This window comes from Anser cygnoides, chromosome 16 (assembly GCF_040182565.1).
Source record: "Anser cygnoides isolate HZ-2024a breed goose chromosome 16, Taihu_goose_T2T_genome, whole genome shotgun sequence".
NCBI classification, from domain to species: Eukaryota; Metazoa; Chordata; class Aves; order Anseriformes; family Anatidae; genus Anser; species Anser cygnoides.
This window is the reverse complement of record NC_089888.1, coordinates 1,351,575-1,374,832: the sequence shown is the minus strand read 5'-3', so window position 1 is coordinate 1,374,832 and position 23,258 is coordinate 1,351,575. Positions and strand designations below refer to the sequence as shown.

Sequence of the window (23,258 nt, the reverse complement as noted above, 5' to 3'; positions counted from 1 at the left end):
GGTTCCCCTGTGGTTCTCGGCGCGGTGGCAGAGGTGGGCGCACGCTGGTAGCCGCTGGCACGGAGCCGAAGCTCTCCGGCACGTTCCGGTTGCTCCTGGTACTGCCACCCGCTGCCTTCCAGAGCCAGCCAGATGAACCTCCCAAATTATTCAGAGAGTGATCGTCGAGGGTGAGGCTGCTCTGTGCCTCCCGGGACCCGGCGCAAGGCTTCCTGCGGCCGGCAGCGGGGCCTGGCCTGGCCTCCAGCTCTGCTCTGCGGCCCCACGAGTGCCCAGGGGTGGTTTCAGGGATCGGGAGAGCGGAGGGGGTGTCCCCGTGCCCCCACCGCTCTTACACACCTACATCTGACATCCCGCATGTGTGTGCACACGGACTTAGGGAGGGAAACCGTTGGCGTGCTGGCAAGGCCAGAGAACTGGGTCCTACACTGGGTCGGAGTCCAACACCTGAGCACGCTTGATCAAGGACAAAATCCGAGTCCCACGTCTCAGCCACGCACAAGCACGTAGAGCCAGCTGCTGATCAACACGTTGTGCTTCCTCTGCCTTTGCAGCCTCCATTTGTAAGTCCCAGCCGGTTGTTTTGGAATTCTGACAAACCTGTTTTGTAAATACACTCGAGTCTTTCTTCACGTACTGTTTCCAGCAAGGTTTGTACCTCGTTTATTCTGCTATACAGACTGTTTTCAATGTATATATGCCCTGACAACCTGTCTCTTGTTTATTCCTACTTGCCTTCTGCTCTCCCCCAACCTCCTTTTGTTTCCTTGCTTCCTGCTGAATCCAATGCACAGCCTGTCCCCCTGAAAGACAGAATTAATGAATTACCACATCTGCTGCCACTGGAGCTCCTCTCACTGTCGTGGCCATGGCAGCAGCTCCGGTGTGTAAGGTGCACGCTCATTTCAGATCCTTTCTTGGGGGGAAAAATGGTGCCTTCTTCTCTCCCTGCTCTGCTCTGCATTTTGTTCCCTTCCTGACCCCTCATGCAGTCGTTGTCTCTGCCCCAAGCGCACACGCAATGCCTCAGGCCGCTGCCGAGTCTCTGACGCTGCCTCACCGGTCCCCCTGCCCATCATGTCTGGGTGCAGAGAATTTGCGAATTATCACAAGACTGCTGCGGTGTTAACATGAGCGATTGTTTTTCCATGGCTACTGAGAGCTGGGAAGGATACCCAGGACACAAGGAGTAAGAGAATGGATACCCATTCCTTTCAGAGGTAGCTTGCACTGCTGGGAGCTCGCTGGGAAGAGGCAGAACCTCGCCTTTTACAAGGTGGCAATATTTTCAATCCTCCTTCTGCCGTGGGCTCACTCCCAAAACAATGAGCTCGAGACGTGGAGAGGCAAATCCTTGCCCCCAGACTGGGACTCAGACTCCTCAGTGAAACCTCCAGGCCTCAAAGAGAAGAGCAGAACTGGCCGCTTGATTACTGTTCAAGTCAGAAAAGGAAGATACTGTTTCTTTTGCAGAGGGTGGAAAAGTTTCCCCAAAGGGGGCCAGTTTTCCCTCCCTTACACCCAGAAAAGTAACCCATCACAGAACAGCAGTGAAGGTTTTTTACTGCTTATTTTGTCAAGTAGCCTAAAATAGAAAAAATAAAAGCTGAAACAACATCCCTCCATCAGCCAGCCAAACACCCCAACTCATCCATTCCTGCCCAGGGCAAAATCTTAAGTAATTTTAAAGCTTTTTTTTTTTTTTTTTTTTTTTAATTCCTGTAAATAGAGACATTGAAATCAGTGAGGGCTGCTCTTCCTCGTATTCCCTAAACCCTACATACATAAACAAATTAGCGCACAGCAGGGAACACCACATGTTAGCATGACTAGGCACACTGGGGTGTAACTGAAACGCACATCTGGAAAGCCAGGAAGACAATATCATCCGTCCGTTTAAATTTTAAGCAAATCACAGCGAACGCTAAGAAGGTGAACCCAAACAACAGCTAGGTGGCTGCCAGTTTTGATCCTTCAGAACAAACACCAGTGAGCTAAGGAAACATCTTTGTTTGATTTTTATTGATTTCGTATTAAGAGACGTCAACATACCCAAAGCGCTGTGACACTCTGTTTGGAGCAGCGAACGTACAAACCATTCCATGCTGAGCAGGCTCGGTTTACCTGCCTGCACCACATGAAAAGTATTATCTTTACAAAATGACAGTAAAGGTGTTAAAACTTTCCATAAATTAGATTAAAATGCCAAGGATTAATAATATTTCAGTTTAACATCTTTTTTTTTTTTTTTAAATAGGTCTATCTACACATAAATAAAACTGTTAGTCTTTATGTAAATATACTCCACAAAATCTAAAATTGCAGGATTTCTAGGAAGTAGGATTTCTTCCTGATGCTTACATGACTTCAGGGGTAACATAATTGTCTATCTCAAGACATGAAGATAATGCTGGAGACAGTAGCTTGTTAGACCTTAAAATACCAAAAAGTGAACATTCTTTGAAATAAATAATTTTAAATAGACTAAATTTTTTGATAAAGATAGCTTGACAGATTTCTTTTCTCGTACTGATGGAGTAAAATGATTCACATACATGAACCCTGCAAAAAATAATTTAGTTTCCAAAGCTGGACTCTAAGAAAGGCTTTAAAGAACTTTCACGAAGCCCTTCATAATGTAAATGTCTTATGTGGAATATGTATTTTTGCTATCTATTATCAACAGAGTAAGTAGCTGCTCATTTTGTAAACATATATGTGAGACTAAAGGTACGAGTGACCACCTTGGTACCCAGTGCTGCAGCAGCACACCTGCCCAAGCTAGTTACTTTGCAGTCCTGAGAGGTCACATAAATGAAGGGGAGCTCTGCTTAGTTCACCGTGGTTTGACAGGACTTTCATTTTTTCAAGAAAAACATTTTCTGAAAAATCAGAAACATTTTTATTAGCTTATCCGAATACTGTGTGATTTCAGTAAGCATCGAACATTCGGCCGACAGTGGCTGTAATGTCTGCAAACGGAGCGCTCTGAGCGAGCTCAATAACAAGCTGTTTCTTCAGAACAAGGAAGATGTAAAACTTGGCCGCAACTTCTTTCCGGTTATTTTTCCGACAGAGCTCCCGTAAGCTGAAGGAATTCACTCCTGATTTGTTCAGGTGCTGTGGAAGGAAAATAAATAAATAAATAAATAAATTCAGTTGGGTCAGTTTAACTGCCAAAAAAAACCAAATGGATCTCATCAAGTCTAAATTGAAGCGGGTTGCTCAGAGTGATTGTTTGCTGCTTGAAGGCCTTGAGTAGGATCTTACCTTGGCATTTACATTTACATAGTGACTCTTAACATTTTATTGCCATAATATTGCTAGCACCTACATATGTTACGAACATCTACATATGCCCACAGTGCTACTGAATTCAATGAAACAGCACCGAGGCATACGATGAAGCATGCTGTAATGGTTTCCATGATTCAAAACTATAAAAATCATTGCATACCCTGTTCTTCGGAATGCCATCTATACTCTAGACAATTTCAGTCACAGATAATTAACTGTTATTATTGCCTGTTTTTTTAAGGGCTGCACATATATACGTAAGTAGTTATTTATGGGTGTTGCACTCAACCTTTTAAAAATGTTCACATAAAATAATTAAAAGAACAAGAAGGCTGCTGAGTCAAACTCCAGCACTGGGGGAAAGCTGGGCTTGGAGCAAAGTTTGGTGGATTTTGCTTTGGCAGAAGCTCAGCATTGAGATGACAGGGCGAGGGTTTGAACATTCACCACCAGGACAGCCTGTGCTGCCTCCAAGGTGCCTGTTATGGTCTCGTTGATAGTGAATCATACCTTACAGCTTCACCACTTTCGAAATGATTTCTGCAGGAAAGGTAGAATAAGCTTTCCTGATGCAGACTACCCTCCCTGCTAATTTTGAAGCACTTTGAAAGCACTGGGGCATTAAAAGCTCTCTTAAAGAAGGGGTTACCAGCTTTCTTTGTAGGATAACTATCACTCATTTCCATAGCCTTAAACTCAGACACAGCTCAAGCAGATGAATAGCCAAATGAAGGCACCCTGCAGTGCATAGCTGAGATCTGGCAAACCTGTGGGCAGCTAGGAACTGGGCTTTGTAGCGATGCTCTAGAGCATCCTCATAGAAGGAAGAAAACAAGGGCTTAGCAGTACAGCAAACGCTGCTGTGAAAACAACAGTTTAGAAAATTCTAGTGATTCCAGCAGCTGCGGGAGAGTGGACATCATGTCAGGCACTCAGAATCCTGGTTTCCTACATAAACACCCAATAAAATCCAGCTACACACTGCACAGGACATGCAGCAATAATCTAAACAGTATAAGCAGGAGGTTTTCTGACATCATCCAACTGAAATCGATAGCTGTGTTTGGTATTGATTACAAAATCCACCACTGTTACCTGTAAAGTTTTTAAGAACTGAAGAGTTCTTTTGCTCTGCTTAATTTCTTCATTGTCTTTGTTTCTCGTCGCTAGCTCCTGTAGGAAATAAAACAGAAAGTTAGACAGCATGTGTAAAAAGACATACGCCGTGATGAAAAAAAGGACAAGGTTTCCAGCTCAATTGAAAATTCATCTGAAGCTGGGCACTCTGATGGCCATATATAGATTATCTGGTACTTCTGACACCTCTGCAGGCTTTGTGAAACAGAGAGAAAAGAATGTTAACCATGTTCTTTCTGCTACAGCTAGAGATATCAGGTGCAAAACCATATTATGCACTATGAAACTGGTCCCAGTGAGCCCCAGGTAGGCAGCTTCACAATAAGAGACCACTCCGTGTAACTGGGATTCTGACAGTATTTGTAGTGGTTAGGAGTCAAAAAGGACGTTCAAAAATTCAGCTTTAGGCTTTGGGCTTAGCCTCTGCAGTTGCCTGGAGACAACTCCAGAGTTTTCAGAGTGTCTGAGTATCCTCATAGTAAGTTCAGAAAGTGTTTCCTTTTTACATGGAAGCACAGTTTCTAAATAAGTTTCTAAATAAGGAGATGTTTTCCTCACTGACTCTGTAACCTTTAAAGATAAGAGTACATGTATCCCTGATAACCAAGCTATTAAAATGTTTGACCAGCAAAATATGTATTAAAGATTGTGAGCACACCAAAATTCCCTGTAAATTCATGAAATTATCTTTTTTCTTTTTTCCTTTTTTAATGTTTCTGTGAAATAATGTAGTTCTGTTCTGAAATAAGTGAGAACTACCAGCTTTGAGTGCACATACATTTAGCTCAGCTTGCTGTGCCGGAGCTTCCTGGCCCAGTGAATTATTCACAAATGAGGAGCTCTCAGAGAAAGCAGTTGCATCCTGCTGTTAGAACAGAAAGATCAATTGGCATTACAATTTTTGCATACAGTATCATTCTCTATTACACATTTCTTCTTAAAAAAATATATAATAAATGTTTTCCAAAATGATTTAATAGTTGATATTTCTACCACGTCTTTTCTCAAATAGGAAAGGTCTTTGCTACAGTATTTATCCTACAAATATGGACTTTGTTCAGGCACAGGCCTTAAATTTTCTGTTGCCATTGGGGCCAGTTTTGTCATTCCTTGTCAACTTTGGAGAGTCTCATATTCTCTAAAAACTCCCCCTTCACTTTAGCCTAAGAAAAGATGGCAGAAATAGATCATTTCTTATTGCTTTTTTCTCAATTTGAGACAAAAAAGAATAATCATCTTTAGAAATGATAAAATATATTTTCAATACAAACAGGTTATATTTTATATTAAAGTTCCAATTATACTCAGTGATTATATTGTAAACTATACCGATTAATAGATATTTTAATTCATTCATTGTGCGAGTCTGCCAAAGTGCTTATAAATAAAACTATCCTGACAAGCTAATTAATACTATACTGGCTGTCTCTGTAACAGGCTTTTCAAACATATATTAATAAATTCTTAACTTCTTTTAAATGGAATCCTAACATAAAATGAAAAAAATAAATACATTTAGGTCTGTAAAATTTATGGAAACTGCTCACTAGAGTTTTGCCAAAGTTATTATCAGTTTCGTTTCTGTTACTCTGTGATGTCATTACAAATGAATCATTTCTAATTTTTCTCTCGGTCTCTGAATGAGCTGACTCCTGCAGGTAACTTGGTTCTTCCATTATCAGCATCTCTGTATTAACAAAAAAAATAAAAAATAAAAAATAAAAATTAAAAATAAAAATAAAAAAGAAACAACTGTTAATCTCTGTCCTTAAAAAAAAAAAAAAAAAAGAAAGAAAAACAGAAAAGAATACCAAAGTACTTACACAACTTTCTCTTTTTATAATTAACATAGCCAATTTCATTAACATTTCAACTTATTTGGCCTATGATTTATAGAATACTGCACACAAAGTATGTGTGCACATCATGCATGTGTCTGAAACATATAAAATAGATAATATTTGTCAACAGATAATGCTGCAGCAGTAGAATTAAACTGTTACCTGAGGTATCTTGTTCTTTTCTTGTTTCTTCCATTTCAGACTCCACCTGCATTACGTTTCTTGCCATCTTAAATCCGCGACTCTCAAAGCATTTTGCAAACAACTGGAAACAATTATTTTTATTTTTTACTTTCAGACTATAATGTTAGATTATTTGTAAGCACCAAAACAAAGGTATGAATATGAACTGTATATAAATTACTGCAACTGAGAATTTAGAGATTTGAATTAGGTCATTTTGAATCTGCATTTTTTACAAGTATTAGCGTTTTTCAGCTTCAACTTTGGCAGTGAAATCCATGAAGAAGTCTTAGGAACAGCTAGGATCATTTTTCCCTGAACCTAGGCAGTAAGGAGGGGAGAAAGAAGGAAATATCCACATTTATCTGAGTTTTGATTTCTCTCCTCATGTACTGGTGTGAGAGTATTTTTCCTCCTCGTGAAGAACAAGCTGTAATTCTGCATCTCGACTCTAAGAGGTGAAGCTGCTCTGCTCTAATGAACCTGCAGAACTGTTCGCCTGGAGACCCTGCCTCTGAGCTCTCTCAGAGCTATACAACAGAAGAAACACAGTGCGATTAACACCAGGCTGCTGCACATGGGTTATAGCATATCCTTCTGTATCACCTTGTGTACAAGTTGATCTCTCTTTTCTTTGTCTTATCATTACCCCTAAACATAACTTCTTTGGATGATCTGTCAGATAATATGTGGGGACATGAAAGGCTTGATAGATCATATTTCTATGAAACAAATCTATCTTTCTTGCACAAAAAGAGCACTAAGATCTACAACCACAGGTAAGGGTGTTCTGGCCCACCCTTCTATCCCAAGGGATACAGTAATCAGGAACCCCTTGGCCTTCTGAAAGGCAAAGTCTCCTGACTGCTGTCCAGCTGGAAGCTTAATCTCCAGTTGGGAAAGTACAAAACAGATTGGCATACCTTTTTTCTAAAGTAATTAAAGATAAAATAATAATGTTTAAGCCTTATGTACCTTTAAAGTAAATGCCGAAGAAAGATATGATGCCATACTGATCACAGAGCAGAAATAAAAAATAAAATAAGAACAATTTAAAAAGGAACAAAATTGACAGAAATCATTAAAAAAGGTATGTTAGTGTGCAGTCAGTCAGGTGCTGGTATGTGAAATGAAGTATCAATTCTCAAGTTTCTTTGTCATTTTCTACTTGATGTTGGAGCACTGAAGACTGGAGCCAGGAGCTCTGCAGGTGGACTTTCTGCTGAAGTAATTAATGATGAGGACACAAATAATCATTAGGTATCCAACCGAACTGTACTGCAAAACGATACTTACAATGATGATATGCACCTGCAGTTTCCTTGGACTTCCCATAAAACCAAGACTGCAAAATCTCTCACAGTTAGATCTTAGAAGTGCAACAGTCCTATAATCTACACAGTGGAATAAAAACCTACAAGGAATAAAACTTTACCATTTGTAGCTTGGCATGAACCACAGGCTGTGTAGGGTTGGACAGGAGTGTATCCACTCCTCCTGATTCTTTCCATGCCATTGTTTTTTTTGTTGGGGGTGCAAGGTCTAACGTAACAAGGATGTCTACGCAGTTGTTAAGTTGGTTGTATATAGCACTGCAGCTGAGCTCCTTGTCTTCATCCACAAGCAACTTCCTCTTTCTTTTATTTTTTTTCCTCTGGTTGAAAGCTAAATAGAGCAAGCATTTATTTAAAAAAAAAAAAAAAGGTATTGACCTCAATATATCCATGATCCCTGTGACCTCGTTCACTGACATACCTGTCTGTAGTGTATTTCAGCACTGAAGGGACTACCTAGCAGAAAAGGGTATTGCTGAAGAAAGTTGCAGAATTCTCCCCTCTAGCCATATATTTATTGTTTGGAATTACAATATTCAAAATTCAGAAGAAATGTTTCAGCCTCCCATTTCTGATCTAGGCCTGTTTTTCACTGATAGCTGTTACACAGCGAATATACATAAATAAGGTCTAATCCACAGAAAACTTGAGCATGAAAATACCCACTGTGAGTCTAATAGACAGGTTGCAGACCTCCCGAATAGCTGCACAGGCTTTAAAATTAAACTACAAGTGGATGGAACATTTCTCCAAAAGTTTCCATAAAGTTTACCCTTTGTATTCTTGTACAGGAAATTGCCATATGTTTAATTACAGAAGGCATGAATATTGTACTAAAGAATCAGGAACACAATGACTTAATGAGAACACACGAGATACCAACAAGCCCAAGTGAGCTATCTTTAATCCATCAGGAAGTTAATTATTCCAACAATTGCTGACGCACTCAACAGGTTTCATTATCTCATAATTAATATCTGTATTTGTCAGCTTTATACTTTTGCAATAAAATTAAGATGCACATTGTAAACACAAAATAGAGACACTGATTGGTTGCATATTCATAGCTTCCTGAAAAAGTTTCCTTTACTGGAAAATTCCAGTATAGTATTCTAAAAACTATATCAATATGATCTTGTTTATTTGCTAACATCCACCAACACAATAGGTGAGGCTTAGGTTTACTCACAGAAGAAAAGAAACATTTTTCTTTTTGCATCTTAATAAAGTTAAAAGATCACGAAACAAAATTTTACAAAGGCCTGAAATTTTTAAGGTCATTATTTTACACCCAAAGGATCACTGACATGTCACTGGCAATAGAAGTTCTGAAATTTCAGTAGCACTCATGAATAGGCTGGGCTTGCACTACCAGCAGAACTGCAGAGCAGTAACACTTGATTTGGTATGTGGAAGGAACTGTGAGCAGAGATACGGGCAGATCAGATGATACTGATCAACCTGGTACTGTTTTTGTATAATAAATATCATAAGATAGAACTCTGACAGCAGATGAAAGTGAGAATAATCTGTTTTTCAAATATTTACACTAACAAGAAGAAAAACAAACCTAGTAGTGCAAACTGTCAGCAAAAAAAGTCAAGTTCTGACCTGTATCATCAACTGGCTCAAGCACAAATCCTTCGTCTTCTTTAGACAAAAGTATTGTTTCATTCATTTCTGTCTTAATCGCAGTGTCTTCGCAGTTGGATTCAACTATAAGAAAACACAGCAAATAGCCCAAATAAAAAAAGATGGAATAATTTCACAATCTCATGACATATAAGACTGATATCAGACAAAAAAGATCAGAATTAGAAAACTATGGTTGAGTCCATAATCTCACAATCACTTTAAGGAGTACTATCTGACACTGCTGCTGCTTGTGTCCTGCACTGCACACTTCCTTTTGCTGACACAAGAATCTGTATGATCAGGTAGTGAAACAGACTGAAGAACTAAACTGCTTCTCATTAAAGACATTCCAGATTACTCAGTTTTAAAGTCACTGTGTAATGGTGGTATAAGGATTTAAGATTTAAAGTTAAAAAATAAAATAAAAAAAATTAAAAAGATTTTTTCCAGAAGCACTTTTCAAAATTAATTTATATTTCAGCAGCTTCATTCACCAATACCCAATAAAAATAAGACTAAGAGCACCTATATGAACTACTAAAAAGTAATTTGTAGCTGAAATATGAAGTCAGACAAGCTGGTAGGTAATGTTCAAAATTCAACAAACCCTTATCCTGTTTCCTCTCCTCTACAAGAGTGATATCATACTGCCTAAGCAGCAGAGTGGATCTGAAGCGTATCCAACACAGGATAGCATATAAAAGTGTTTCTAAGCAATGTCACGTTACAAATCTAGAATTCCTAGGCCAAATTCAATTATACCTAAAATGGTGAAAAAAGTATATGAGGAAAAAAGGAAGAGAAATTAACAAAGGAAAAAGGCTGAATGTGAGTGACTTTACTTTATTGCAGGAACAGAGTGTTCACATGTGCAAGAAGGAGAAGAGACTGCAAACTCACTGGCTGTGGTGTTCTCCGGCAGATCTTGTGACGAAGGAAGTTCTTCCTCCATACCAAGAATGTCATTAATTAGGCCATTTTTCTCATCCCTCAGCAGGATTTCTTAAATATAAAACACACAGTTTTAAATCATGCTAAGTCTTAGTAGTCATGAAGTAGCCTGATACAGCCTAATGTTACTTATTCGTGGTTAATTCTGTGCAAACAAAAAAAGCTCAGCTTCCACAGACATCAACGTTACAGCTGTTTTCAACAGAACAAAAAGGAGGACATTTAGGGACATGGTTTAGTGGGTAATGTTGGTGGCAGGGAGACAGCTGGACTAGATAATCCTGGAAGTCTTTTCCAACCTTAATGATTCTACGATTAGTCTTAATTCTGAGATCTCCATCTTTTCTTTGAAAAGTATGGTATTGAAATTGTTTAAAAGGTATAAATCTATAACAGTTTACATAAATATCCTAAACCATAAACATGTAGAAGATACTTCATTGCCTTTGTTATTACAACAATCAGGATAAAAAATGATGCAGCGTTTCAGCCTTTAAAATATAAACTAAATCACTAAAAATTAAATATAAATCAAATGCTTTTAGTTCTAAAAAAAATATAATAAAATATCTTCTTTAATTCATTTTTACTTGGCAATGTCTAAATGATCATACAGTGATAAATAGCAAAAATTCTGTTAATCTGTGGCATACCCTACCAATCATATCTGCACCAGCCTCCTCATCTCCAAAACAATCCTGCTCAAAACAGTAAACATCTTCATGCAGTGCAGACTTGTCTCCATTTACACTCGCAGAGGTATGATCAGCCATGAGATTGTTGCTGCTCATTAAGAAGCTGCCATCAAAGCAGCTCTGTTTTCTTAGTGTTTCTGGTTCCTCATCTGAATAAATACAGAATTTCTGATGCTTCATCTGCATAAACTTATGTGAAACATATTTATCCGTTTCCTATTTTTTCAAATAATTTTCAAAAGATTGTAAGATTTCCCATACCTCAAATTAAATAAACAACAGTCAACTTTAGCTATCAGTAAAAACCACCAGATGTTGGGTTTGATGCTCAGTCTTCAGTATCGTACTATATTACTTAGGTAGAGTACTTACACAAAAATTTAAGCATGAGACCATATGATAGGCCAATCAGCACAAACATAAACAAACACTCTTTTAATAATAGCTTTTTCATGTAGGGGAATTATTCAGGCAGTACAACATTTTGCAAAAAACAGACTTTCCCTTACAGAATATTTCTAATTTCTCAACTTCTCTCACCAAAGTTTCTATCACAGAGAAGTATGTTGCTTTCGTAATCCTCTGTAAGTGTGATGTCTTCAGCTCTGCTCTGATTCAAGGTAAAATGTTCTGCAACATCAATGGCACTGATGGAAAAAAAATAGAATCAACAGAAAGCCACTATTTAAACTAGTATTTATACTAGAGCCACTATTTATACTATTTTTTGTATATTATACTATTTTTTTATATTATACTAATTTTTTTTTTATATTATGCTAATTTTTGTATGTAATTTTTTCCCAAGGTCAGTAAGTTGTTTGCAGGGCTCACTCAGACAATTTTAAATGAGAAAATCTTGCAGGATAAGTTCAAAATATTATGTTATTGTAAAGGTCTGTTGATTAAATGGACTTGGAGGAACTCTATGAAAGCACGGTTCTTGTGACTGTAGCCTTATAAAGTTTGACTCAGGATTTCGAAGAAATGAGTTATCAAATCAAAACAATTCAAAACAAATCTTGATCAGATAACTGTAAGGATATATTTTGCTTCTGGAAACACTAAAATAATGAATAAAAAGTAGGGAAGAATTTACTTTAAATCAGGTAGTGGAGTATCAAAATCATGAAATTCTTCAGGTAATGTAATGGACTGATAAGCAGCTTCAAAGCTCTGTTCTGGAAGGTCAACAAGTCCTAAAAGAAACAAAACAAAACACAATAAGTATCAATAAAATAAAAGTAACATTCTCCCAAGTAGATATAGTAAGACTATAAAGCTGTCAGGAGGGTATGCTGCCTTTATAAAGAACAGAAAGGTAAAGTTTAGGCAGGTTGTCAACAGGACCACAAAGTGAAATTAAAATTCTCAGTTTACGTATGTATTAGAAGCCACAGTTTTTTATAGACAGATAGAGAAGAGTATGCTGCTGTTAGAAACTGCCACAGGTGCTATAATGCTGTAAATACACTGGGTTTATGAACAGTTAATTAAAGTCACTGAAAGATTCTCAGCTGACATTCAGTCTGGAGTCTTTCATACCATTTTAAATTAATTACTGTTTTATTTTTCTACCCTGTGTCTATATTACACTATTCACCAGCATCAAATAATTACAAAATGAGGCTGCAAATACGTAGTAGTCAGAAAATCCTGGAACAATTCAGGTTAGAAGGGATTTCTGAAGGTCGCCTAATCCAACCTTTGGCTCAAAACAGAATTAATTTCTAAGCTAGATCACTTTTGACTATTTCTGATGCTGGAGTTTCCACAGCATCCCTGGACAACATGTTTCAGCATTTTACTATTTCAAGTGTGATTTTTTTTCCTGCTTACATCTAGTTGGAGTTTGCCTTGCTGCAGTTGTGACCATTGTCTTTTGTTCTTGTGCTATGTGGTCCTCTACCAGCTCCTACAGTAACTGTTAAAAATAGTACTATGTGCTTATTGCAAGTGTTTCTTCTAGCATTTTCCAAATGTTTACAAACATTAACTAACTAATCTCCATCATATCCCTGAAAATCATGTAGAGTAGGTATTTGCTATTCTGCACACAGGCTAGGTCACAAAGCACATTAAGGCTGGCAATAGATGCCAGTGTCCTGTTCGAAATCTTTTTTTAGACAACAGTGCCTCCCCATTTGTGCCTTAAAACAACAAACGTGCAGCCTGTTTGAAAAGGATTCAGTCATCTCAGTTTGTTTCTTGCTGGCTTTGTGGCTAGAGCTCAAATCACAGTCAGATCTGGCACTAACACATTGTTAGACATGTTGTTGGTGTCATTAGAAAGGAAAATTAATTATCTAGCAATGGGGGCTGAATTCAAGCTTCTTCTTGTATGACTGTTTAAGATACTGCTTCCTTTAAAGGTGTCAAAGACCTGAAATTGCATTGAAATAAACCAGACTAAACCTTGGCAGTAGGCACCAATAAATTCAATGTCCTTTGGGATCACTAAGGTGTATTTAACAGAAACTTCCAAAATTAAGTTTTAAGATAAGAGCAGAAAAAGACACAGATATAAAAATGCAGAATTCTGTACATACCTGGGCGAAAAGCTGTCTTCATTTTTGTCAAAGCTTCACTACAGTCTGCCAAGAGGTATTTTGTTTTCCTGTGGTAAATCCGCACCACTCCTAAGAGTAAGTGTCCTGAGGTGCGGAGAGCTATTGTAAACTTTGAAATTTACAACAGAAAAGTTGTTCAGGAGTTAATATTTTTAGCCAAAAAAGAAAAAAAATATATATATATATATATTACACAGCAGTAACAGAGTTATAGCAAAATACACCAGTAGAGAGCTCTAAGAAATTCAGCAGGGCTTTGTACTGTTATAGAGGATCACAGGCAAATGAATTTCCAGAGCTGGGAACTTCTAGTTGCTTCTGTCCCTAAGCATTGCCATGCTGAAGCCTAAGCCCTCAATCAATGCTCTTGTTTCATCGACAAGGTCTCAGCTGACTACCAGTGAACACTGTAACACATCTTGAGAAGCAAAGTAGCTGCACATATTCTAATATTTGCCACTTTGTTTATTCAAGTGAGAGGACGTTATACCAACTATGCTCTTATTTATGCAGTCTTCCTGCACCAAGAACGCTCTCCCCTTGGCCATTCCAATGCTAGACAGATCGGCGTGCGAGGGAAAGACTACAACCTCTTTGAAAACACTTCCAAATAATAATACCAAGATCATTCTGACAAAGTTCAATTAATCATAACCCATGCAAGACAGACAATGAAAATCAGACTGCCAATTATCAAGCAGGTATTTTCACAGGGAAAATAAAAAAAAAAAAACCTGCTTGCTCCAGCAGAAAGCCTTGGATCTCTTTAGGAATCGATTAGTGACGGTGCAAAATGTTCCTTACTGTTCCCTTGGAAGCAATTGCAACAGAGAGGCCAAGGACTGAGTCATGGATACTCAACTGCTTGCATCTGTGCTTGTTTGAATCATACCTTATCTGTGGTACACAGAGGATTAATACAGAATCTGTCATAAGCACTAATTATGCTTAATTATATATTTATCTGCCTATAATGGTGGGCCTGGAAGAATTCCACTGAAAGTTCAAGGATGGTTATGATATGTCAAAGGTTATTTATCATAAGATCGGAAAAAACGTTCTTCTTGAGTGGTCTGGGTACAATTTTATGGTAGTTTTCTCAGTCCCTTTACTTTGGTTAAGCAGCTGGCTTCTTTGTTGTTGTTTTTGAGAAAATTTCCTCAAATACTTGCAGTTCCCAAACTATGTTGCATAGCTGCAGCTAGTACTCAAAGTCTCTGAAGAAAGGCCAGTGCTACTACATGATATTGACAAGCTCGTCCCATTTCATGCAGTAGCTCAAACCCACTTACCACAATCCCTTGGCCAGCTGTGCCCACAGAGCACACTCCGGAGCTCCATCAGTATGTAGAAAAAATACATTTGAATGTGTTGTGGTAAAATTTTTCTTATACTGTAGATAAATATATTCCACGGATCTCCAAGGGCTAAATAGCAAGTAAAATATTTATATCACTTTAATTTAATGGAACAGAGATTTTATCTGAGTGAGAACTGAATAAAATCACAGTAGGAATCACGCTGGTTTTGAAACAGCCACAAATTTGTCTTACTAAGTCTTCACAACAGCAATAGTCCTCTTCCCTACAGAAGATTTACATCTCTACCCCAGAACTTACCAGAAGACACTTCCCCCTTTAATAACCTACCTTTGGTGAGATGATATTTTTAACGGTAGTCTCTAAATTACATTCAAATATATGAGCTTTGGTGAGCTTCTTCTCCCAGTGGGCGGCAAGCCATATTTTGGCCAACGGCCCACGCTTGTTCACGAGCAAATGCATGTAGAACATGGTGTCGGTGCTGAGGCTCGCAGGTCACCTGTGCTGCCACTTTCCCTGGGCTTTTCCTCTTCTTCCTTGTCTTGCAGGCAAAGCAGAGAAGGGTCCTGGGGTACGAGGGGAGAGCAGACGGGCAGAGGGTGTGAAGCTCAGGGGGAAAATGTCCGTCAGGGCCTCGGAGAGAGCTGGAGCTGTGGGTCGGAGCTGACAGAGCAAACACCGGCACAGGAGGAGCACACCTGCAGGCACAAGGACAGATGTCATGGGGGACAGACAGACAGCAAGGGGCTTTCAGGGGGGCACACAGGACGGGGTTTGGGGAGGGATGGGGGCTGCAACGAAGGGCGGGAGGTGGAGTGGGGCAAGCCCTGGGGAGTGGAGGGGATGGGGGGACTTAGTGGGACCCTGAGGGGATGGGGACGGGGTGGGCTAGCCTGGTGCTGAGGACATGGGGGGCTGTAGGGTGCTGAGGGGACGGGGGGGCTTCAAATGGCTGCCAGGGACTGGCGGGACTTAGCGTGGTGCTGAGGGGACGGGGATACCCAGCCTGGTCCTGAGGTGATGGACGCTGAGGAGAGCTGAGGAGAGGAGGGATTCCTGAGGGGACCGGCATACCCAGCCGGGCGCTGAGGGGATGGGGACGACTCGCCAGGGTCCCGAGGAGACGGCAGTGCCCAGCGGGACGCTGAGGGGACAGCGGGGACCTCGGCAGGGCGCTGAGGGGACGGCGGTGCCCCGCCGGGCGCTGAGGGCGGCCGCGGAGCCGGGGCCGAGGCCTGAGGGCGGCTCCCGCCAAAAGGGGAGGGCGGCGGGCGGCGGCCAGAGCCCGGCCCGGTCCCCGCAGCCCCCGCCCGGTCCCGGCACAACGGGGATGGTGCCGAGGGGACAAACGAGCCTCAGACCCCCTGCCCCGGGTCCCGGGGGCTTCGTTCTGCAGCCAGGGGCAGCCCCGGGAGTCCTGAGCCCGGTGTGCCAGCCGCAGCTGTATCATGAGGCGCCCGTGGCTTCCCTGTCACCTCGCTGTTAGCTGACGAAAATCAGACCTCAGTTGTCACCACAAAAAGTTTTCAGCCCCTTCCCAGCGTGGCTCAGTGGCTGGGAGGAAGGGCAGGAGAGGGTTTTCTGTCATAAAGCCCCCCTGGAGCTAGGCATCCCCCTGGGGACCTGGAGGAGCCCCAGTGGCACCCACTGCCCCAGCCAGGGCACCGATCCTGCCCGGGTGCCCAGCGCTGCCCATCCTGCGGCCGGTGCCAGGCCGCATCAGCTCCAGCCATCCCAGAGCCAAGGCTGATTACCAGCCCTGGGTCCAGAGCCAGCCCCGGCCATAAATCAGTCCCCCTAAATCACTGGGTGTCCCCACCTCTGTGGCAGCCAGCGGCTGGTGCCCGAATTGCCCAGCTGCTGCCCCTGTCCTCTGCGTCACCTTGAGCCGTGCTCTGCTGCGGGATGCTGTGAGCAGCGAGGAGGCAGGGACAGGAATTCTCCTCCACGGGGCCGGATTGAGGCCAGTGGGTGCCAGGAGCCTCAGGACCGCTGTCACCTGGGCTGTGCTGCAAGGGGATGTTCTGGAGGGGACCAAAGGGACACACCTGCATCCACAGCCCTCCTGGCTGTCCCCATCCTTCTCCCACTGTCCTCTGCCTGCTCGGGGCTCCAGCTTTCTGTCCCCTTCATCCCTATTTAATCATTTTGTCCGAGCAGCCTGTCCCTGTCGCCACAGCCCCATCCCACCCCCTCGCCCTGCTCCATCTCCCTGGCTCCCTCCTCCCCTCCCTCCTCTTCCTATTTATTTCCAGCTCTCTCGCAGATTCATTCTGCATTTTGGCAGTGCTGTCTCTGACCTTGGCTGTCTCCCTCCTCTCTGCGCTCCTGCGCTGGCAGCATCAATCTTGGCTGTCTCCCTCTCTCCTCCCCTTCCTGGTGCCAGCGCCCTGGGGATGCTGTGGCCCTGCCAGCCCCGGGCAGGCTCGGGGCAGTGTTTGGGGCTGCACATCTCGCTCCCACCAGCCCCGAAAAGGTCCGAGGCCAGCTCCCAGCACCCATCCAGTAAATGCAGCAGACCCAGGAGCAGCACAGCTAAAGCAGCAATGTGCGAGGGGCATCGCTCTGCCTCATCCATTAGCGGCGTCCTCGCGAGCACAGCCGTGGGTTTGGGGTGCGGCAGCACACGTTGACCCCCATTGGCAGAGTGGGTACAGACCCCAGCCCCACACCACTGCTCCAGCACTTGTGGGTTCATCCCCGCCCACATACAGACTGGGCACGTTCAGGTGCATCGGCACCGCAGGGCTTGGGGACCCCAAAACACAGGGCGTGACGGCGTGCATTGCTCCGCTCAGGAGCAGACCGGTGGCATTGCTGTTCCTCCTGAATTCGGCGATGTTCGAGGTGGCAGAGCTCAGTGCTGACGCGCTCTCCTCCCGTCCTCGCTCCCGTCTGCCCGTCTGGTGGCACAACGTGCCCACGTGCTCCAGATCCATCTTTTCCTGCTGATTCGGGACAATCTGTGTCCCGTGACCTACTTGTCTCTGAGCATCTTCTGCCTTCCCGCCGAGTGGGTTGGCACTAAAGCCTCTCTAAATGTGGTTAACGTGTCAGGATGCACTTACATTTATTTTTAATTCTGCCACTTTCTCAGCCCAGTTCTGGATGTGTCCCCGGGGACACTGTGCTGGGAAGCCTGTGCCTTTCGACACTGCGCTGGGAGAGGAGACAGGAGGAGCAAGCGGGTGGGTCGCAACGACACGGCACACACAGCCCTCGCTGCAAACAAAAATTAATAAAATTGTGTGTATCCACAGCCCCGACACAGCAAAAGGGGGTGAGCAGTCCCCCTTTTTTTCCCCTGTCAGAGCTCAGGTGTTGGAGCACCAGGTTCAATCCCTTTTTGGGTGGTGCAGGTCAGCAACAGCCACCCTGTGGGCACTTAGGGTCAGAGAGCTTGGGGGAGTTGCAAACCCATGTTGCGGAGCTAAACAAATAATTAAAGCAGGCAGAAAACCTTCCCAGGGCACCTTGGAGGAAAATAAAGGGGGGGAAAAAAAGGCAAGAAAAGAGGTAAAAAAATATCCAGGGTGTAATTTTTAACACAAACTTTAGAGTTTAATGCAGAAGATGCTCAAGGAAGGATAACGTTGTCACCCGTCATTAACCTGCCAAGCAGCGAGGGCAGGAGCCAAGCCTCCTCTTGCCTGGACGCGTGCAGTCAATGTGCTGGACCAAGCTCATCCTCTAAGCTCTTCAGACCTTTTTGATCAATTTTAAGTGAATTTCACAGACCAGAGAGAGTCCCTACCGGTTTCATGAAATGGGTGGTCGGAGTTCGCTGCCACCACAAAGGACGTTGCCCCAAGGGGTGCCTGGAGTCAAGCGTGGCCGCAGAACTTGTACGGGGGGGACAGGGCGCAGGGCATGGGGGGCTCGGGGCAGGGGGTGCCAGCCATGTGAGCTCACCCGGCGCTGGCAGTGGCATCCACACATCAACTGGTGCTATCGCACATGAGCTGCTGAAGACGCTGAAGGCATGTGAATGTGCTGAAGGGGATGGCAACGTGATGGACAAATCTTCCCGGCAGCTCTCAGCAGCCCACCCGCTATCACTCGGGATTTACGTCCACACCACCATCTCCAGGCACGGCTCCAAAAGCAGAAATAGCACACGTCTTATTAACAAACGGGCTGAAAGCGTGCTCCTGCCAGCAGGTCACTGCTGGGGCTCAGGCATGGATCCAGTTTCAGGTCAAAGAGAAGCGGAGCGTGTTCGGTAACACGAGCGCGCTGGGAAAAATGGGATAACGCGGTGAGAGACGGGGTGATGGGGAGCACGGCGCTGCAGGACTGCAGCCGCCTCTCCTGGCTGGCACCATCCGAGGCTGGAGCACCCCACACCAAAGCCTGGGTCAAGCCCTGAATGCTTCCCGGGGGTTTGGGGTCGGGCTTGACCCTAGAAGGGGCTCTCAGCAGGTGGCTGGGCTGGAGCCCTCCCTGCTGCAGCCCCTGTCCCCAGCCCACCTCTGTCCCATGTCCCCAGCAGGGCCAGCCAGTTGTGGGGTGCACAGCCAGCACCCCATGGGCACAGCCCCGGGACACATCCCATGCCCTTCCCGGTGCAGACACCTCTCCGCTGCTTTACCCCTTCCATCCACACCCCTCCCCACGCGGCCCACCCTGGGGTGCCCACGGGGGGGGGAGGTGGGGGGGGGGGGGTCCCGGTGCCTCCAGGGTGCGCACGGAGGGGTCCCCGCCGCAGGTGGGAGACGGTTGCGCAGACGGTGCCGGTGCACAACCGGGCTTGTGTGTGCACGTGTGTGCACGTGTGTGCCCGCGGGTCCCCCGGGGGCAGCGGCTCTACGTGTGCGGGCGTGTGTGTGTGTGTGCGGGCGGCGCCGGGAGCCCCGCGGGGCCGGCAGCTCGGGGCACCGCCGCCCTCCATCCCGAGCGGCACCGGCACCGCCACCGGCACCGGCACCGGCACCGGGCAGCCGGCGGGGGTAGGCGGCCGGGAGCCGGGGTTGGGGGGGGGGGGGGAAGACCGAGGCGGAACCGGGGAGGCAGCGGGGGGTGAGGGAGCGGGGCCGGCTGCGGGGACCGGGGGCTCCAGCGCGGTGCGGGGAGCGGGGGGAGGCGGCTCGGCACGGCACGGCTCGGCTCGGAGAACCGGGGAACCGGAGGGGACAGCTCGGCGCGGGGAGGCAGGTCCGGGGAGGGGACGGGGTGGGGGGGGGCGGCACAGCCCGGTTCGGGGAAATCAGCCCGGGTTTGGGGGTCACAGGGACACGGCTCCGCGGGGGGGGGGGAGGCACAACCCGGCTGGGGGGGACCCGGGTCCCGCGGGGAGGTGGGGGGGGGGGGGGAACCCCGGTTCGGGAGGCGGGTCCCGGGTGCGGGGACGGGGCAGGGGAGGGGGCAGAGCCCGGTGCGGGTGAGCGGGGCTCGGCGGGAGGGAGCAGCGCGGGGGGGGGGGGGGGGGGGGGGGGACGACACACTCAGCCTGCTCGGGGCGGCGGCGGGGAGGGAGGATTTGGGGTGGGGACCGGGGACGGGGACCGGGGACCGGGACCGGGAACCGGGAACGGGGACATCTCCTCCCGCTCCCTGCGCGCCGCTCACCTCTCTCCGCGCAGGGCGGCGGCTCCATGGCGGCCCCGCGGGCGGCGGAGCTGCGGAGCCCGGCCGAGACGGCGGCGACAACGGGGAGCGGCGGCGGCGGAGGCGGCGGGGGGGTGGGTCCGGGGGGGCTCGGCCCGGCCCCGGGCCCGGGGCTGGCTCTGGCTCTGGGCTGCGCGCTGAGCGGCGCGGCGCTGGTGGTGCTGGCGGGGGCCGTGCCGCGGGCGGCCCGCCCGGACCCGGCCGTGCCGGCGAGGCAGATGGAGCGGCTGGAGGCACGGGCGGCTCGGCTCCGAGCGCGCCTCGACCGCTGCACCGTGGCCGGCTTGGCCTTGCTGGCCCTGGGAGGGCTCCTGCTCGCCGCCCTCCTGCTGGCCGCCGCCGCAGCCCGCCGCCGAGCCCGGGCGGCCCGCCGCGCCGGGGGCACCTACGGCTCGGTGCGCCTGAGGATGCGCAGGGTGTCGGCCGAGGGGGGTCAGGCGCTGCTGGAGAGCCAGCTCAGCCCCCCCCCCCAGCCCCCCGAGGGGCCGGGCTCGTAGCCCCGAGCCGCCCCGGGGCCCCCCGCGCCGCCGGCGGAACCGGGGCTCCCCCCGCAGCGCCCCGGTAGCCGTGCCGTCGCAGCCCGGTGAGGCTCTGGGCACCCCCCTGGCCGCCCCGGCCCCTTCTGGGGTGGGGGGTCCCGGCCGGCAGCAGCGGGGTGACACGGCCCGGGGACGCGCTGCACGCCTCCGTGGCCAGCACAGGGACGATGGCACCACCGAGACACCCGTGGGACTCCCACGCCACGGTCGGTGGCGGCTGGGCACGGACACGAGGCCGAGCTCCCCGTGGCAGCGGCAGCCGGCTCCTTCCCGACAGCCGGGGCCCGGTGCCGGCTGCTCCTCGCTGGACGTAGCGCCGAATCTTCTGCCGGCAGCGACCCTTTTTTAGCAATAGTTTCTTGTAAAACTGTGGCGTAGAGTTGGCGCTCGCACCGCTCTGGACAGAAGGGGACGGCCGGCGCCACCGCCATCCGTGTGGCAGCAGCCAGCCCCCGGCGGCCCCCGGCCTCTGCGCTCCCCCAGCCCCGCTGCGGAGAGCGGGACGAAGGCTGGGACCCGCGCTCCCACCAGCAACCCCACAACGGCCTCAGAAACCATGGTGCTCTGTCCGGGGGAGAGAGGACAATTCACGGCGCCTCGAAGCAACGTGGTTCTTCCTTTCCTGTTTTAGAGAAGCAGCTGTGCCCCGCCGGGGTGCCCGAGCGCGAGCCTTTGTGCTGTTCGCAAGAGCCATTGTCTGCAGCGCGAAGGCAAAAATTGCATCTCGGGAATTAAACGTGAAGCATCATTAAAGCACAATGTTCTGTGGAAAGAGAAATCGGTACGAGCGGGATGCTGAGAAAGGGAAATAATTATCCCGTAGGAAAATGCAGCCCCACAAAAGGTGGTATTTGTCATGAGCTGCCACCAGTTTTTAATCCATCCCGTAAATTACTTGCTTCAAATGTTTCCACGTGGAGACAAATCTCTCCAGACAGCCCGACACGAGAGGAAAGTCGTTTTTACATGCGGTGCCATTGCCAGGGTCAGATTGTGTTCGGGGGCTTCCACAGCATCCCTCCGATGGCTGGGGGCAGCCCACAGCCCACGCCCCGCTTCTCATCCTCTGCCCAGCATTCGTCCTCCAGCCCTCACAGCCGCTTCCTCCTGTTGCTGTGTCCCCCTCCCCATCACCGCATCACCTGCCCATGCTCTGTATTTATTGTAGGGTCTCAGGAATTAACCTTGAATGGCCTCGTGCAGGTGCTACATGCCACACCAGTGCCCGGGCCCCTTTCCCTGGGCTCCAGCAGTGGCTGGGGCAGAACACGGCTGCCCTGAGCCGGGCATGACCGCACATCGCTCCCCGTGTGCCCTGGGGGGGAGCAAAACCTGCAGGGTCTGGGGCCACACAAAGGGCCAGGGGGCAGATGCCACCACGGCTGTCACCGAGGGCGTCACCGAGGGCTGGTCCCAGCACCCGGGCAGGGAGGTTCCCGTGGGTGCCCCAGGGTTGGGGGCTGCGAGGAGGCCCCTGGGGGAGGCTGGAGGAGCCCTCCCATGGCGCATGGTGCTGGGCGAGCCTGGCTCACGGGGAGGAGATCGCCCCCATCAGCTTGGGCACTCTAAATAAGGAATAAGGGGTCTTCAGGGGATGAGAGGCTGAACCTGCTGGAGGTGACATCTGCCGGACACCTGCTTTGTGTAAGCACAGAAAATACTCCTCAGTATTTCAGGGGGGGCTGCCCAAGAGGCTTGAATGGAAGGAGGCTGTCACTGCTGCGCAGCGCGGTACCGTGCGGACCCTTCATTAGGCCTGGAGGGTTGGGGGAAAACCCCCGTGATTGAAATACAAATATTTAAGGTGAACAAAGCGTGTCGGGGAAGGAATGCCGTTAAAGAGGCTCCCCCAGCGAGATCTCGAGGGCTGGAGAGTGATTTGGCACCGGGGCAGCGGTGGGACCCCATCGCGCCCGGCGGGAGGCCGGTAGCGGCGAGCTGCTGTAGCGGGAGCTGCTTTGTTTTCCCGTCTGTGCGACATCCACCGGTTCCTCCCTCGCACCATCCTCGGGGCACGCAGGATCCCGGGGACCGAGCATCGGCTGCAGGGTAATTAGCAGCGCCGAGGGCTCTGCGTTTGGAGCGTGCAGCGCAGGTGCCGCGGGCTGGGTGGGATGGCAGATGGCCTGAAGGGCTCTCCAGGGATG

The 23,258-nt window shown here is 47.6% G+C and overlaps 2 protein-coding genes across 7 annotated transcripts; one reads left to right on the top strand and one right to left on the bottom strand.

Moving 5' to 3' along the window:
• Positions 1–1,995: 1,995 nt before the first annotated feature.
• On the bottom strand, positions 1,996–20,672 carry RAD21L1 (RAD21 cohesin complex component like 1). 6 transcript variants are annotated; one of them, XM_066978510.1, is made up of 15 exons: positions 20,534–20,672; positions 18,878–19,201; positions 15,293–15,663; positions 13,623–13,752; positions 12,173–12,272; positions 11,614–11,720; positions 11,037–11,222; positions 10,328–10,429; positions 9,404–9,508; positions 7,894–8,123; positions 6,438–6,540; positions 5,982–6,121; positions 5,213–5,299; positions 4,393–4,470; positions 1,996–3,120 (listed from the first exon to the last, which is right to left on the bottom strand). In XM_066978510.1, the coding sequence occupies exons 3-15, from the start codon at positions 15,434–15,436 to the stop codon at positions 2,932–2,934; spliced, it is 1,701 nt and encodes a 566-aa protein (XP_066834611.1). In that variant the 5' UTR covers positions 15,437–15,663; positions 18,878–19,201; positions 20,534–20,672; the 3' UTR covers positions 1,996–2,931. The 6 variants fall into 6 exon arrangements, with proteins under 6 accessions (XP_066834611.1, XP_066834613.1, XP_066834614.1 ...); XM_066978512.1 differs by having other exon boundaries at positions 5,213–5,296; XM_066978513.1 differs by lacking the exon at positions 11,037–11,222.
• Positions 19,815–21,889, top strand: TMEM74B (transmembrane protein 74B). Its single transcript, XM_066978516.1, has 2 exons — positions 19,815–19,914; positions 20,548–21,889. The coding sequence occupies exon 2, from the start codon at positions 20,560–20,562 to the stop codon at positions 21,067–21,069; it is 510 nt and encodes a 169-aa protein (XP_066834617.1). The 5' UTR covers positions 19,815–19,914; positions 20,548–20,559; the 3' UTR covers positions 21,070–21,889.
• The last annotated feature ends 1,369 nt before the right edge of the window (positions 21,890–23,258 follow it).